Source organism: Nerophis lumbriciformis, linkage group LG33, assembly GCF_033978685.3.
Source record: "Nerophis lumbriciformis linkage group LG33, RoL_Nlum_v2.1, whole genome shotgun sequence".
In the NCBI taxonomy this organism is placed as follows: domain Eukaryota; kingdom Metazoa; phylum Chordata; class Actinopteri; order Syngnathiformes; family Syngnathidae; genus Nerophis; species Nerophis lumbriciformis.
The window spans coordinates 5,392,520-5,409,156 of NC_084580.2; the positions used below are offsets into that span (position 1 = coordinate 5,392,520).

The window sequence follows — 16,637 nt, forward strand, 5'->3', positions numbered from 1 at the left end:
AATGCGGACGCTGTATCGATCCGTTGTGGTAAAGAAGGAGCTGAGCCGGAAGGCAAAGATCTCAATTTACTGGTCGATCTACGTTCCCATCCTCACCTATGGTCATGAGCTTTGGGTTATGACCGAAAGGACAAGATCACGGGTACAAGCAGCCGAAATGAGTTTCCTCCGCCGGGTGGCGGGGCTCTCCCTTGTAGATAGGGTGAGAAGCTCTGTCATCCGAGGGGAGCTCAAAGTAAAGCCGCTGCTCCTCCACATCGAGAGGAGCCAGATGAGATGGTTCAGGCATCTGGTCAAGATACCACCCGATCGCCTCCCTAGGGAGGTGTTTAGGGCACGTCCGACAGGTAGGAGGCCACGGGGAAGACCCAGGACACGTTGGGAAGACTATGTGTCCCGGCTGGCCTGGGAACGCCTCGGGATCCCCCGGGAAGAGCTGGACAAAGTGGCTGGGGAGAAGGAAGTCTGGGCTTCCCTGCTTAGGCTGCTGCCCCGGCAACCTGACCTCGTATAAGTGGAAGAAGATGGATGGCTTTCTAACATATAAAGATCAACTTGTTTGTAGGTGGCTAGCAATGCAGCAAATGTGAGCAATCAATTCTACCTCTAAATCACTTTAAAAATGCATTAAAAAACCTTCAACAATACTTCATTTAAGTTCCGTAAACCGTATAATAACCAAGCTGTTATGTCTGACAATTTTATTGGAAGAGCGAACACTGAGGAACTAACACTTTTTCTATAGTAGTAACAAGGGGTGTGGGAAAAAATCGATTCGAATTCGAATCGCGATTCTCACGTTGTGTGCATCAGAATCAAATCTCATTTTTTAAAAATCGATTTTATTTTATTGAATTTTTTTTAATTTTTATTTATTTATTTATTTTTTATTAATCAAACCAACAAAACAATACACAGCAATACCATAACAATGCAATCCAATTCCAAAACCAAACCCGACCCAACAATTGAGAGGAGACACAAACACGACACAGAACAAACCAAAAGTAGTGAAACAAAAATGAATATTATCAACAACAGTACCAATATTAGTTACAATTTCAACATAGCAGTGATTAAAAATCCCTCATTGACATTATCATTAGACATTTATAAAAATTAAAATAAATGAACAATAGTGTCGCAGTGGCTTACACTTGCATCACATCTCATAAGCTTGACAACACACTGTGTCCAATATTTTCACAAAGATAAAATAAGTCATATTGTTGGTTCATTTAATAGTTAAAACAAATTTACATTATTGCAATCAGTTGATAAAACATTGTCATTTACAATTATAAAAGCTTTTTACAAAAATCTACTCCTCTGCTTGCATGTCAGCGGACTGGGGTAGATCCTGCTGAAATCCTATGTATTGAATGAATAGAGAATCGTTTTGAATCGGGAAAATATTGTTTTTGAATCGAGAATCGCGTTGAATCGAAAAAAAAAAACGGTTTTGAATCGAATCGTGACCACAAGAATTGATATTGAATCGAATCGTGGGACACCCAAAGATTTGCTGCCCTACTAGTAACACATGGGCATGCTTCGGTATTAGCCGTATAAGCTAACTACGGCAAGAGGTAAGCAAGCCTCTATAACAACATGAAACACGTTTGAGTTTGTAATGCACAACACTGCGATACGACAACAATTTGTACTGACTGAAAAACATATGGATGGATGGATGGATCATACAGTATTCAGGGTTTCCCGCAGCGCTTTGTTGTTAAGGCGGTCTGTATGAGAGAAAGACAAGCATTATTGACCTAGTTAGTTACTTAGTTAACAACTAAGTTATTTCACTTTACCTTTTTCTGTGTTGATTAATCTGTGTTGAAGCAGCAAAAAAGGACATTATGTTAAATGAAGAGTTTCTGTCTCTGATATAATAATGTAACTGCATCATAAATCCTACATGAACGCCATGGTGTTCAGGGATGAATAGTCTCTCCTATTGCTATTGTACAATTTTTTCAGCTATAGTTACATTAATTATTAGTAATGTACCAGCCTAGTTTTGAATGGCCTGCTATCACATGTTGAGAAAAATATAACATTTACATAATAAAAATCAACTACAGGCTTCCCAAATGCTGTAATAAATGAAGCATGATGAGTTGAACAAATGTCAGCATGTGGCCCCACTTTTAACTCTTTTTTTTCAAACGCTTATTGCAAACGCTTACTTACAGTAAATCATTAATTTGGCTTTTTAAGTCATTATTTTGACTTATTAAGTCATTATTTTGTCATTATTTTGACTTCGTAAATTACTAAGTCATAATAATGACGTACTTAGTATCTCAGGTAACTAGGACTGTTTTGTTTTTACTTTACGGAAAAAATATTGAGATATATATCATATATCACCATTCAGTAAATGGAGCGGAAAACACAACCAAAAGTTGTCGGCTTCTTCACGCGACGAAGCCGGCCTACCTCACCGCAGTCTGTAGTTTATTGCCCCCCAGGCTGTGGTGGCAGCGACGAGGTGGAGACGTGATGGCGACAGGCCGAGTTACACCGATTTCAATGCACACCGAGGCACAACACACGGCATGCTAGCAGCCACCGGGCTACGATAGACTGACCATACGTCCTCTTTTCACCAGACATCTCCTCTTTTGCGGGGCTGTCCTGTACGTTCAGAGTTAAGAAGGGGTTAAAAACAAAACAAATTGTGGAGGTGTGCACACAGCAGCATTCGTGAGGGAGGGGCAGAGACAGAGAGAGCGAGAGAGTTATGATGAACGCGCATGCGTCACCAGGCTCTGCTTTTTATCGATAGATTTATCAGATTTCATTTTTTATTATCTATAGCAGGGGTGTCAAAAGTGTGCCCCGGAAGCCATTTGCGGCCCACAGCTAATGTTTTAAAGGCCCACAGCACATTCTAAAAATACTATTAAAATAAACAAAAACATAACAAAAGTGAAATAAAAAAGCTTAAAGGTTAAATGTAATTTAGAAAAAGTTGCAATGTTGACTAACAAAACAAAGCTGTTTTTTTTTCTTTCAAACTGTCATTGCTCAAAACATAATAATCAAAATCAATGTTATTATGAATTATTTACCTATCCAAGGTTCCGATTACTTCACATCAAATATTCCACTAAGAAAAATACTTTTGGTGGAAGATTTTGCAAATTTGGTAAATAAACAACCAACAAATGTATATTTTGATGTTTTCTTACTGTACCGAAAATGAACCGAACCGTGACTTCTAAACCGAGGTACGCACCGAACCGAAATTTTTGTGTACCGTTACACCCCGAGCATACAGTATTACATATTGTTATGAACGTCTCTGTTACTACATTATATACAGAGTTGCATTGTGTATATAAAACGTTGATGGAGATTTTTGAAGTTGTTTTAGAGGGTTTCGAAGGCTACGATGGTGACTCCCAGGACCTGCATCTTTCAAGCGTTTTTTTTTTTTTTAATCATCTTTAAAATCGTTAAGAAAAAAAAGGACATGTGTGTTCTTGTCTCTAATAATGATTGTGAACAATAGGGAAAATTCCAAAAAAAAGTGCAGTTGCCCTTTAAGAGTCCTTAAGGACACATTAAATAAAAATATTGAGGTAAATGCAGAACTTCCTTTTAGAGCAGAACAGCTGTGCCCTGTGCCAAACAATAAAATCACTGACAAAGTAACTTATCACAATCAATACAGTCACATCTGCTATCTATCATCTTCTCTTTTTTTAAGATGCCTGCCCTAGTTTTTCGGTCGCCCACTTTGCATTGCATTTTATAGACACTCTCGTGTTTAACCAGTTACCCATTGTTTTTTGTGTATTTAATGTGCATGCTCTCTTCTTCCTAATGGACTTCCATTTGTCTTTCTGCAGGTATTAGAGCAATTTACCTTTTACATTTGAGTGCATGGAATTATACATGTTTTTACTGAATAAAACACCCAGAATGTACATGAAAATAAAGAATGTGGGATTTACAATATTTACTATGAACTGTCTATCTGTGTTGGCCCTGCGATGAGGTGGCGACTTGTCCATGGTGTACCGCACCTTCCGCTCGATTGCAGCTGAGATAGGCTCCAACACCCACCTACAATCTGATACATCTAATATATCACTAAGCTTTAGAACTTTGCTGTAAAAATCTCCTTCCGCGTCTGTCCCTGACACCCGCATTTCAGGCTGGCCGCGCTAAAAAAATACTGTGTGGAAACGCTCCCCACCCACACTGCTTGGTGCCTCATCTGAGCTGTTGTGACTTAGATTACCATAACTAGTATATCATGCAAAAGCGCAGATTCCAACCATTAAAATACTTTGTATAGTTCAAGACTTACGGTCATTTGAAAACATCACTGTACATCATAATGGCGGCTATAGTTTCGATCTTAAAGATCTAAAAACATTATTTGGGAATGTCCAGCGGGCCAGATTGAAAAGCTTAACAGGCCGCATGCGGCCCCCGGGCCTTAATTTGCCCAGGTCTGTTATGGCACATACTTTTAAATAATACCATATATTAACAATAGCACCAAATCTTTACGATTCTCTGTATTTATCTCAAACAAGCAACTAGGCTGCAATAAAATGGCAACAAATAATCACACTGCGTACAAACGATGTAAACGGTGTCCCATTTTCCATCACTGGGATTTAACAATCCAGTCTGTCCTCTTGGAGGATAAAGCCAAATGCAATCCCTGCCTCTAATCTGCTTCAAATCCTCTTAGGCACTACAACACTCACCATTGCTATTTCAGGGCAGTTCCGTGTCGTCGTGTCATCACAGGGAAGCAAACCCCTCATATACTAAACTTCTAAAATAATTGCTAACATACTGTTTCGACTGTTAGTGACAATTGGAGTGGAGTGATGTCATGATTTTTTGATTTTGTTGTCATGATTTTTTTATTTTGTTCCAAATATATACTCAAATGTACTACCTTCAGTACAATAAATAATCTCTCTCGTTGGTGCTTGGGTCCATTGAAGATAAATTAAATTTGCACGTTATCCCAAATAATCCTAACTCGTGTTGTCTCAAATAAAGCGGTCCTTCCGGATGCAAAGTTTTGCAACAACAATTCCATCCATCCATTTCTACATCATTAGGCATGCTATCGTTTTCTACTATCATACTATCAATATGTTGTTGTTTTTTTAACAAATGAACTCCTTAGCCACTCCGACGATATTAAACAGTCAACAATTAAATTGGTCTCTAAAAGTGCAGTGTCCTCGGTGAAAAAACAAACAGAAGAAAATATAAAGAAAAACAATGAAAAGAAACCCGTCTTACTCTCTCCTACGACGGCTTTTAGTCCGATAGGTGCCATGCTGGTTTCTTATGCACGTCCACTTCTCAGCAGCAGGACAAGTGAATAAATAATCCACGTTCTGTCACTAGTGATAATCCACACAACGCGGTACACCCCCTTTGGATACAATTCAAAATAAAAGCATAAACATCCGCCATATAAAATTGCTCTGTGATATATATTTTAAGACATTGGAATTGATTTACTCTAGTTCAGGACTGGGCAAAATACGGCCCGCGGGCCACATGCGGCCATTATGATGTGCAGTGCGATTTAAATTACCGTAAATCTTAAACTACAGAAAGTATTTTAATGGTTGAAATCTGAGTTTTTGGGTGCATTACGGTAATCGACGTAACAGCAGCTCAGACAGGAACAAGCCAGAGTGAGCGGGGTTTGTTTTCAGAGCAGCCAGCCCAAAACACTTGTGTCAGAAACAGATGCGGAAGCAGATTGTTACAACAAAGTTCTGCATAAAAGTGATAATATATCATATTGTAGGCGTTTATTACACTTTGCATTCATATTTTGCTGTTTTTTACATTTTTGTTGTGTTTTGCTTGATTGTAAAAGATGTCTATCGAGGAGCTGGTCTGAGAAGTAAAAGGGGAGCGATGTTCATATTGTAGCGTCCAGGAAGAGTTGGTGCTGCAGGGAATTCAGGGAATGTGATTATGGTGTGTTGCGGTGCGGTGCGGTGCCAATATTTACCCGAAATGTGCTTGTCATTGTTGTTTAGTATGGTTTCACTATATGGCACATTTTTATGACAGTGTTGGCGTTGTTTATACCGCCACCCTTAGTGTGCCATATATGGCTGTTGACTAAGTATGCTATTCATTCCATTGTATGCGAGTGTGTTCAAAGTTAAAATGTGGTCTGTCATAACGTTTTTAGTACTCTATCGGACATTGTGACTTTTGGTATTAGTGTTCCTGAAAAAAGGGACCTAAACACTCATACTGTACAGCAGATTTTTACAGCTAAATGTGTATATATAATTTATAGACACATACACATTGACCCCCCCAGACATTTTTTTCTTTCAATTTGGCCCTCGAGTCAAAATATTTGCCCAGCTCTGCTCTGGTTCATAAGTGTAAAATGTACACATTAAAACATCCTTTACATTTTCTGTTGCAGAACATTTAAATGACATTATTCTGGCATAGGCCTATTAGGTTTTTATTGTTATTAAAAATAAATAACTCATTGATGACAATTATTACTGCACTTTAGACAGTGAAGTAACATGTTACACTTCAAATACCACATGCTAAACAACCAAATAAAATTGCGTGTTTCATTATTGGACGTGTTGCGTGTGATTTACTAGAATGTGTGTGGGATTGAAAAGTAGTCCATACCGCCTTATTTACATGATGTTTTTGCGTTTACTACGCGGTTTTCACCACGGAGACACTCAATCATATACAGTCCAGTAAAGTAAGAAAGAGATTGGCATATTAAAAGTTATTAGACCAATAACTGAACATCGAAACGTCTTTAAAGCACAAATTAAACATCTTTTAACTTCTGAAATGTAGTCAATAAGCTACAAGTTGCTACGAGCTGATTTTCAACACAAAAGGAGAAGGAAATATATACTCTTGATTTCATTGAGCAGCTAAGCTGCAGCAGTGCGCAGGGACCTACAAAGTGCAACCACCTACAGCATAAATATTTCATACATTATAACTTTATTATACACTCTATAGTCTCAAAATTAAATGGGATATAAATAGTCTCTTTTTAAAAAATACCACAAGAAATATTTTGGAAAGATTATGATTTGTATAATTTTTTTAATATATTTTAAGTAGTAACATTCAATAACTTTATGATGATAAAAAATAAAGTCTCAAAAACACATGAAACATAAATGGCGACTTGTTGGTTCTACTACAAATTAGTTTGTAAAATTTTTACAAATATTCTCCGTATTTAATTTTCAATAGCTTTATGAATATACTTTATATTCTCTCAAAACACAAACGACTAATAGATGGTGTCCAGCTGAACATGCTACAAATATATATATATATATATATATATATATATATATATATATAAATATATATAATACAAATAAATAAATATATATATAATGCAGCTGAGATAGGGACAAGCGGTGGAAAATGGATTTTATTTATTTTTTACAGATTTTTGAAAAATATTAAAACATTCTAATTTTGGGGACGTTTTTGTACTCACGCGCAGTCACGCGCTGTTTTGAGTTAGTCAAGTAGTCGAACTCCTTCAGTGAAATCCACAGTTAAAGCCTCCTTTTTAGTCCTGCTGGTGATGTTTAGCACTGGAGTCGCTAAAGAAAGTAAGTTTAGGAGAATCCATAATACGCCGATAGGAATAAGTTTGTCTTCTCGTCATTCTGCTAACATTAGCCTATTAGCTTGTACTGTACTTGTCTGTTCGCGGCCATTGTAGAGGCAATTTATAGCGCGTTTAGGAGTATTTCTTTGCTACCACCATTTAATGCCGTCTAGTGGCTAGTGTTATTACCGTAGCTGGCAATTGTTGCTCTGTTGTGGGGGCGGGAACGATGTCGAACATTGTTAAAATGCAGGCCAAATTCCAAACGGCTCCTTTAGAAAAAGGCAAGGTTGTTTTATAAATAACTACGCCATGCCTCCGTGGTTTGTTTTGACATTTTTGGGACTTATGCAGATCACAACCAGGTACCATCAGGTAAGAAAAGTTGGTTTTGCATAATAGGACCCCTTTTCTTAAATCAGTCATGCCCAGGGCCGGCCCTAACAAATCTGGCGCCCTAGGCAAGATTTTAGGTGGCGCCCCCCCACATCGGCAGTGAAGTGTATATACTCACAAGAAACCGAATAGCTTTGTCTTTGACCTTTTTTTTTTACTTAAAGAAAGCAAATTAACAATCAGAATAGTTAACAAGATAAAAAAATATGAATAAATAAATGAATACAAAAAATAAATACAATATTGTACATTATTATTATTATACAATAAATACAATATTTTTTACATACATAAACACAAAATAAAATGTGTCAACAATATAAATAAGGCACTGCACAAAACAAGATATCAAACCAGTATGACATTAACAACTATATTACAAAAAAAGGGGATCCTACAGAGTTCTCTATTTGTGCTTTTTAATATTGCATTAACTAGAATGACTTACAAATTACTGTACACCACCCCCTCATCAACCTCACATCACCTGCTACAGCCTTACTCTCCTAGTCTTTCTTGCAGCAAAGTCATCTACAACATCATCATATGACAACTGATTTGAGACCACATGATTTATGCTTATGATGGAAAGTCCACTGAGACGTTCTTGCATCATAGTAGATCTCAGGTAGGTTTTAATGAGTTTAAGCTTAGAGAAGCTTCTTTCAGCAGCAGCCAAAGTAACAGGAAGAGTGGCAGAGATTCTCAGAGCAACCCACATGTTGGGGTAAATTTCTGCCAGCTTCTTCTCATGCAGGAAGGTCAAGAGTTCCATGTTTGTCATGTTCTTTGATGGCAATGGTGGGAAATTCTGCATTTCCATTGCAAGTTCTGTGCCATTAATGTCCAGCTGGCTGTCATGGATCAGAGTAGTACTCAGGGTTTGGCACTGCTGTAGCAGCTCTTCTTTTTGTAAGTTTTGGAAATTGAGGAGTACTCCAAACTTGTCATTCACCTCTCCAAGGCTCTGAAATCTCTCATCAAGTGAAGAGATGGCTGTATCCACTACCACATTAAAAAATGTGGTTTCCATTTTTTTAAGTGCATCTTGTATGGGCTCATCTGGAGACTCATAACCGAAGTGCCTTTTGGTGGTTCTCAATCGCTTTTGTTTGAGTTCAGCCTCCATATTCATTTCTTCACACATCTCCTTTGCCGTTGTCTGTGCATCAGAAAATCCAGTGTTTCTGTAGCTGGTGAGGGAATCTTTGGTTTTCTTCAGCAAGTCGACAGCCACATCGAGCTGCATGGAAGGCGACTGCATGAGTTTACTCACATACTGGATCTTGCTGAGAATGTCATACCAGATGGCTGTACAAATGCAAAAACGATAGGATCCAATCTCCTCAGCCAAAGACTGGGCTTCAACTCTCACCACAGGGTCTGTAGTTGTTTCCCTCACCTCCAGAAGAGCCTCTCTGACTTGCCGAGCCTGATATCTGACTGCCTCAATGCTTTTTATCCTGCTTTCCCATCTGGTCTCAGCCCATGATTTCAAAGTGGTTTTAACATGTTTCAGTAGAACACCCCACCTATGGGTGGAGGCTGAGAAGAGCTTGAATAACTTTGCTAAATGCCCAAAGTAGCCAAGGGCATCTGGTGAGCTTTTTGCAGCATCAGCTACTACCAAATTTAAAGTGTGGGCACCACATGGGACAAAAAAAGCTCTTGAGTTTAGCTGAAGCAACCTTGCCTGAACACCTTTAATTTTTCCCTTCATGTTGGCCCCATTGTCATAAGACTGTCCTCTGCAGTCTTCAAAAGGAATGTTAAGCTCCTCTAACCGTTTTAGGATGAGAGTTGACAAATGATCTCCTGTTGATTCCTCTGCAACAAGAAAGCCCAGGAAATGCTCTTTAACTTGTGGTGTGTCTTCTTGTGACACTATCCTGACTATGACAGAGAGCTGTTCCTTATGACTCAGATCAGGTGTGCAATCTAAAATGATGGAGAAATACTTTGATGTTTTGATCTCTTCCACAATGCGTTTTATTATTCTTGAACTGATGGAGTCAATCAGTCCATTTTGGATTGTTTTTCCCAAATAATGTATGTGACTGCCAGCTCCACTTTCTACTCTACTGACATGCTGCTTCATCACTGGATCAAATTTGGCCATAAGCTCCACTTCTTTCAGAAAATTGCCATTGTCTGGTTTATGTAATGTGTCTGTGGACCCCCTGAAAGCCATGTTTCTTTCAGCTAAGGACTGAATTATTGCCACCAAACGATGTAGAACTTCACGCCACCTTTTTCTCTCAGCCTCAGCAAGTGCCATCTCTTGTTTATCTATTGTGAGTCCTTTCGCAAAACGGACCTCCAAGTTCTTCCATGTTGCCATGTGAGCATTATGCTCCTGGCTATCCTCATGGACCTTGAGCAAGTGGCTTGCATTTTTCCAGTCCTTCAGACCTTCCCTACTCAGTTTGTAATCTCTCTTTGAAAATATTTTGCAGCAGAAGCAGTGCAAGATATCCTCTTTTTTCGAGTATATAGGCCAGGTTCTTCTCACCTTTTCCCCATTGATTAAGAGTCTGTTAAAATAATCATGCTGACACCTTCGTCCATCTTTCTGTTTCGGGAATGTGAAGTCACTATCAATTACAAATGGACCTCTGTGAACTAACTCTGTTCGTACCTTTTCAGTTAAAACAGAAGGCCAGTCAGCAGGGTCTATTGGTGCAGCAGGAGGACCGCTTGATGCGGCTGCATCACTGCTGAGTTGTGCTGCTGAGGTAGAGGAAACAGGAGGAGCGCTTGATGCTGCTGCAAAACTGGTGGGTTGTGCTGCTAATGCTGCATCACTGGTGGGTTGTGCTGCTGAGGTGGAGGCAACAGGAAGACCGCTTGATGCTGCTGCATCACTGCTGGGTTGTGCTGCTAATGCTGCATCACTGGTGGGTTGTGCTGCTGAGGTGGAGGCAACAGGAAGACCGCTTGATGCTGCTGCATCATGGCTGGGTTGTGCAGCTGAAGTGGAGGCAGCAGCAGTAGATGTGGTAGATGGCCCAGGGATGGGATTTAGAAACTTCAACAGTGCATCTGAAGAGAGGCGTATGTGACACCATTGAGTATTACAGTCTAATAATAAAAACATATGATTCCAGGAATAAAATGAAATGATATAATATAGATAAATCCAAAGAGGTATATGTATGATGTTAACTGATATGCAAATTAGATTAGATTCAATTTATTGTCATTATTACAGTTAAATGCTGAATAGCAGAATGCAAAGTAACAGTATAATATATTATATGAGAATGTTATGCTATGATTATCTTTAACCAAATCACAGCAGTGCTCAAATAAAAAAAAAAACATTCCCTCTCATGTGATATTGCTTAATTAACATTAATGATGTGCACTTTAACAACTAGGCTTACAACTATACCTAATGTATAAAGGGGTGGAAAAGTGACTATTACCTGCAGGGCAAACATTAGCTAACCAGAAGGCAATAACAATGTAAACAAAAAACACCTGCTTAAAAGATCTAATAAAAATGTCCCTGAGGAATGTAAGGTGGGAGTACTGTAATTACCTAACGTTACATTATTATTTTCAATAACAATTTAGCCCCCTCCACAATATTAACCCGATGTTAAAACAGAACTAGCTATTTATTGATTAGCAATTGCCGAATCATGTAACATTAGCTTAATGCTAAAAAGCCAGCTACTATCACATTCTGTAACAGACAAATAATTTCATGTAGGCTACCTCTGTCTTTTTCTCGTTTCCCCTCCTCTTCTTTTTTCTTCCCTGGGGACCTGACAGTTTTGGCCGTTTTGACATCTTGTGTTGAGTTTTTGATGTGGTGACGTCCAAAAAGCGTCATGATACGGGAAGGGAGGGGGCGCACCTTGCAGGGGGGGGGGGGGGGGGGAATGTTGTAACAAATAATATTTCTATTAAATAGGCTGTACTTTGTATTTTAATGAACGTGGGATTATTTTTTTGTATTTAGAAATAATGGCACCAACTTTTTTTTTTTTTTTTTTTTTTTCTCCAACATTTGTGGCACTGGCGTGGCGCCCCCTGATGGACGGCGCCCTTAGCATTTGCCTATACGGCCTATGCCACGGGCCGGCCCTGGTCATGCCTGACAAACGCAAATCTGTTCATAATTAAATAAAATAGGCTGTCTTTAAATAACATCCAATTACAGTTTGCTTTTGTCCCATGGAAAACTTCATCTGAACTTATGACAAATATACAGTATAGTTTAGTATAAAACACAATTGCACCTGACATGATCATACGCTGCATCCTCAGGCAACGAGACCATTCTCATACCTAACCCTGCCTGGCAAAACCTGAGCTCATTTGATTTTGGAGTCATAGTTGCAGGACAGGGAAGATTATAAAATTTAAATGGATGGAATTTGAAAGCGCCTCTTGGTTGCCAACCTCCTTTTCCCCCGTGACAGGGCCTGTAAATGATTTTTCACAAAAAATAGTAAACCAACACAGTATTTACAATTGATGATGTTCATATCTTTACGGATCACTCAGTTCTATTTATTGATACACTGTGTGTGTGTGTGTGTGTGTGTGTGTGTGTGTGTGTGTGTGTGTGTGTGTGTGTGTGTGCGTGTGTGTGTGTGTGTAGAACTGGTACTTTAAACTATTGAACTCCCTTTGCATTTCTTATGAGACAGAAGTTTGCATTACTGTGGCCCTGGATAAAGTGTTAAAACGGCAGTTGCCCAGGATGGGCCGGCGTCTGTATCATCTCTTCCTTCACCACTGCTCCCACAATTTTTCTGAATGAGCGTGATGAGGTCTCTGGCTACAGTCTTGATGTCCTTCCCTGGGGCGGTACTCTGATCATTCTGACATGAGACAATTTACAGCCAATGCACGTTTCTTTTAAAATTAGGTTATAATTGTTAACTTTGCAGCCTGCTTACAACGTTATGATGATAATAATTTATAACTATATAACATTCGACACGCCGTATATGCGCTCCGGTGTGCGTGGGCAGTAGAGATGCGCGGATAGGCAATTATTTCATCCGCAACCGCATCACAAAAGTCGTCACCCATCCGCCATCCACCCGAACCAACATTTTATCAAAACCGCACCCGCCCGCACCCACCCGTTGTTATATATCTAATATAGACGATGCAAGGCATTAGTGAGGTTATAAAGCTTTTGCCTGTTAAAGAAAGGAGATTGATCCAATTCCGCAGAGACATTCAATGCGTGCCACGCTGTCACGGCCCAGACGCACACCAGTGCGCAATCATCTGGGAGCCGCGCTGAGCGCACCTCCAAGCGCGCTCACGCCACTCAAACTGCTGCAGGCAGGGACGACTACTTAAACAACCGCCACCAGAGATCCTCCTCCTGCCTCCCGACCACGCTTCCGCCCCTGGACAAACCCTGCCTGCCTCGCCCTTGTCTTGACAGCACCGCTCCTCTCAACAGGCACCTCCAACACTTACGGTAAAACCCTCCAGTTAAATTCCACACATAGTCTGACACCCATTTCCTCTTTGGTTACATACACATCTAATATATATATATATATATATATATATTGATATATATATATATTGATATATATATTGATTAATATAATATAATATAATATATAGTATAATATCATATAATATATTGGATAATATATTGTATGAATTATACATATATAAATATATATATATATATATATATATATATATATTATTATTATTATTATTATTATTATATATATATTTATATAGATATATATATAATTCCCTTTTGAATAAATACGCCCCAGGCTAAACGCTCTCCCTGTCTCAGTGCCGTCTCCTTCTACCCGGTATCATCACACACAAATTAATATCTCTTGGCCACGCATTAGTGGCTAAGAGATATTAATGCGTGATAATATTATTTATCATTATTATAATATTATTGTCATTTCCATTAAGAAAGTGTTGACTATTGTTGCCAATGCCCTCAGATCAGGAGTGCGTTCCTCACACTTTGTGTGTGCAGTTGCAGAAAGCCGAACGAGGCTTTTAAGAAGTTAAAAAAATGTTTTAGAAAGGCTAGGCCTATATTTTCGTTAGGTAAAAAGATGTTCTGAATTTATTTCAATGAATATTAACTTGTTAACGTTATAATGCTCAAATAGGGACGAGGGCGGGGTGCACAGTGAAAAATTTCGCGACAAAGATGAACCTTTATTGATTGATCTGCATCCATGACAAAATATCAGACAATCTCCATTGTCAACGACAGGCAGGAAAATAAAGATAAGCACATAGCCTATGTTCTAGGCATAGGCATATAGGCTCGTACGTTTTTAAGTTGAAATAAAAAAATAAATAAAAAATGTGCCTCATAAGCCTTAGGCTGTCAATCACGCGCACAAACTTAAATTATACAATAACATATGTATGTCATCTCTATTTAAACAAAAATAAATTAAATAAATAATAATAATAAATTACCTGCAACTTATTGGCCAAGGCAAATAGCTGAAGGGGGGAAATCAAACCCATCAGACTGCACTTTATCATCAAACTTGAATTATAATGAAAATAGACGGTCGCGACAAACAAAGCAGGCTAAATATCCTTACATTGTCGCCAATCGGAGATGCGCTTCACTTGAAAGCGAGGCCAAATAATTATTCACACATAGTATCACCTCGACTTGGTCATTTAAAAAGTAGCTCGCCTGCTGAAAAAGTGTGGGCACCCCTGGCTTACATGAACTCAACGTCAAATTTGAGGAAGCACATTGCGGTAAGTAACGTTAGTAGATATTTTGGCTGTCACCGTAGGCTGATGTTAGCTTCCCTGCTATGAATAACTGTCAAATGTACATCGTGTGGGGACATTTATTAACGCACTGCAGACTCTCTCACACACACACACACACACACACACACACACACACACACACACACACACACACACACACACACACACACACACACACACACACACACACACACACACACACACACACACGCACGCACGCATGCATGCATGCATAGAAACACCAATCAGAAGTGCACAGTGTGTTTACCATGAATTGATTAACGTTGAAAAACTTATTGGGGTGTTACCATTTAGTGGTCAATTGTACGGAATATGTACTGTACTGTGCAATCTACTAATACAAGTTTCAATCAATCAATCAATGAATGCCTACAGAGCCTATGGTGCTGTTAAGTTATTGTGGCTCAATTTGCCTTAATTTTTTTTATTTTAATGTATTATTTTTTAATATATATTATTGTTTTAGTTGCTTAAAAGATATTCCTGGCTCTGAATTTGCTCATTGTTATTTTTATGTTTTTGTGCATTATTTGTTGCCGTCATCATTAAACGAACAGGTTACTTACTTACTTACTTGAGTAGTTTTTTCACAACATACTTTTTACTTTTACTCAAGTAAATATTTGGGTGACTACTCCTTACTTTTACTTGAGTAATAAATCTCTAAAGTAACAGTACTCTTACTTGAGTACAATTTCTGGCTACCGTATTTTCTGCACCATAAGCCACACCTAAAAACCACAAATTTTCTCAAAAGCTGACAGTGTGGCTTATAACCCGGTGCGCCTTATATATGGATTAATATTAATATTCATTTTTATAAAGTTTAGTTCTCGCAACTACGGTAAACAGCCGCCATCTTTTTTCCCCGTAGAAGAGGAAGCGCTTCTTCTTCTACGATAAGCAACCGCCAAGGTAAGCACCCGCCCCCGTAGAAGAGGAAGCGCTTCTTCTTCTACGGTAAGCAACCGCCAAGGTAAGCACCCGCCCCCATAGAAGAAGAAGCGCGCGGATATTACGTTTCATTTCATTTGTGTGTTTCTGTAAAGACCACAAAATGGCTCCTACTAAGAGACACGCGTACAACGCAGAATTCAAACTCAAGGCAATAAGTCACGCAGAAGAACACGGAAATAGAGCAGCAGCGAGAGAATTGAACATAAATGAATCAATGGTGCGTAGGTGGAGGAAGCAACAAGATGACCTGCGCGTGGGAACAATGGATGACCGAAGGTGAACACACCTTCACTAAGACAGGGAGACAGGGCCGGACGACATACGCCAACATCTGCCAGTGGATTGTAAATGCCTGGGCGGATATATCGGTCTCAACTGTGGTCCGAGCTTTCCGGAAGGCAGGATTCACGGAGCTGCTGGACAACAACAGCGACACTGACTCTGATGACTTCGACGAGACGGAGCCGGCCATTTTGGATGCCGTATTCGCCCAACTTTTTAATTCAGATACCGAAGAAGAAGAATTCGAGGGATTTATGGATGAGGAATAACTTCAGAAAGTGAGCTTTAAATGTTTATTTTGTGTGTTGTGTGACATTAACGTTCGAGCAACGTTGAGTTATTGATGTTGCTATTGCTCTGCACTATTTTGAGTGTTACTATTTTTGTGATTGCACATTTGCACATTACATTTTGGGAGTGAACAGAGTTATTAGAACGCTGGTTTGTAATATATTATTAAAGTTTGACTGACCTATCGGACTGTTTTTTTGACATTCCCTTTAGCACAGCGTAGGTGCGGCTTATAACCCGGTGCGGCTTATAGGTGAACAAAGTTTTGAAATATGCCATTCAT

General features: G+C 39.1%; 1 protein-coding gene across 5 annotated transcripts in view; it reads right to left on the minus strand.

Annotated features, from left to right (window-relative positions):
• stxbp1b (syntaxin binding protein 1b) overlaps positions 1 to 16,637 on the minus strand; it is a 161,238-nt gene that overhangs the window by 119,261 nt on the left and 25,340 nt on the right. Inside the window, exon 1 of one of the 5 annotated variants that reach the window (XM_061928638.1) lies at positions 5,293 to 5,386. The exons of 2 other annotated variants lie outside the window; for them this stretch is intronic. In XM_061928638.1, coding sequence (XP_061784622.1) covers positions 5,293 to 5,329 — 37 coding nt within the window. In that variant the 5' untranslated portion in view covers positions 5,330 to 5,386. Of the gene's footprint in view, positions 1 to 1,671; positions 1,743 to 5,292; positions 5,387 to 16,637 lie in introns of those variants that run through there. 2 more of the 5 variants (XM_061928642.2, XM_061928639.1) reach the window with 2 other exon arrangements.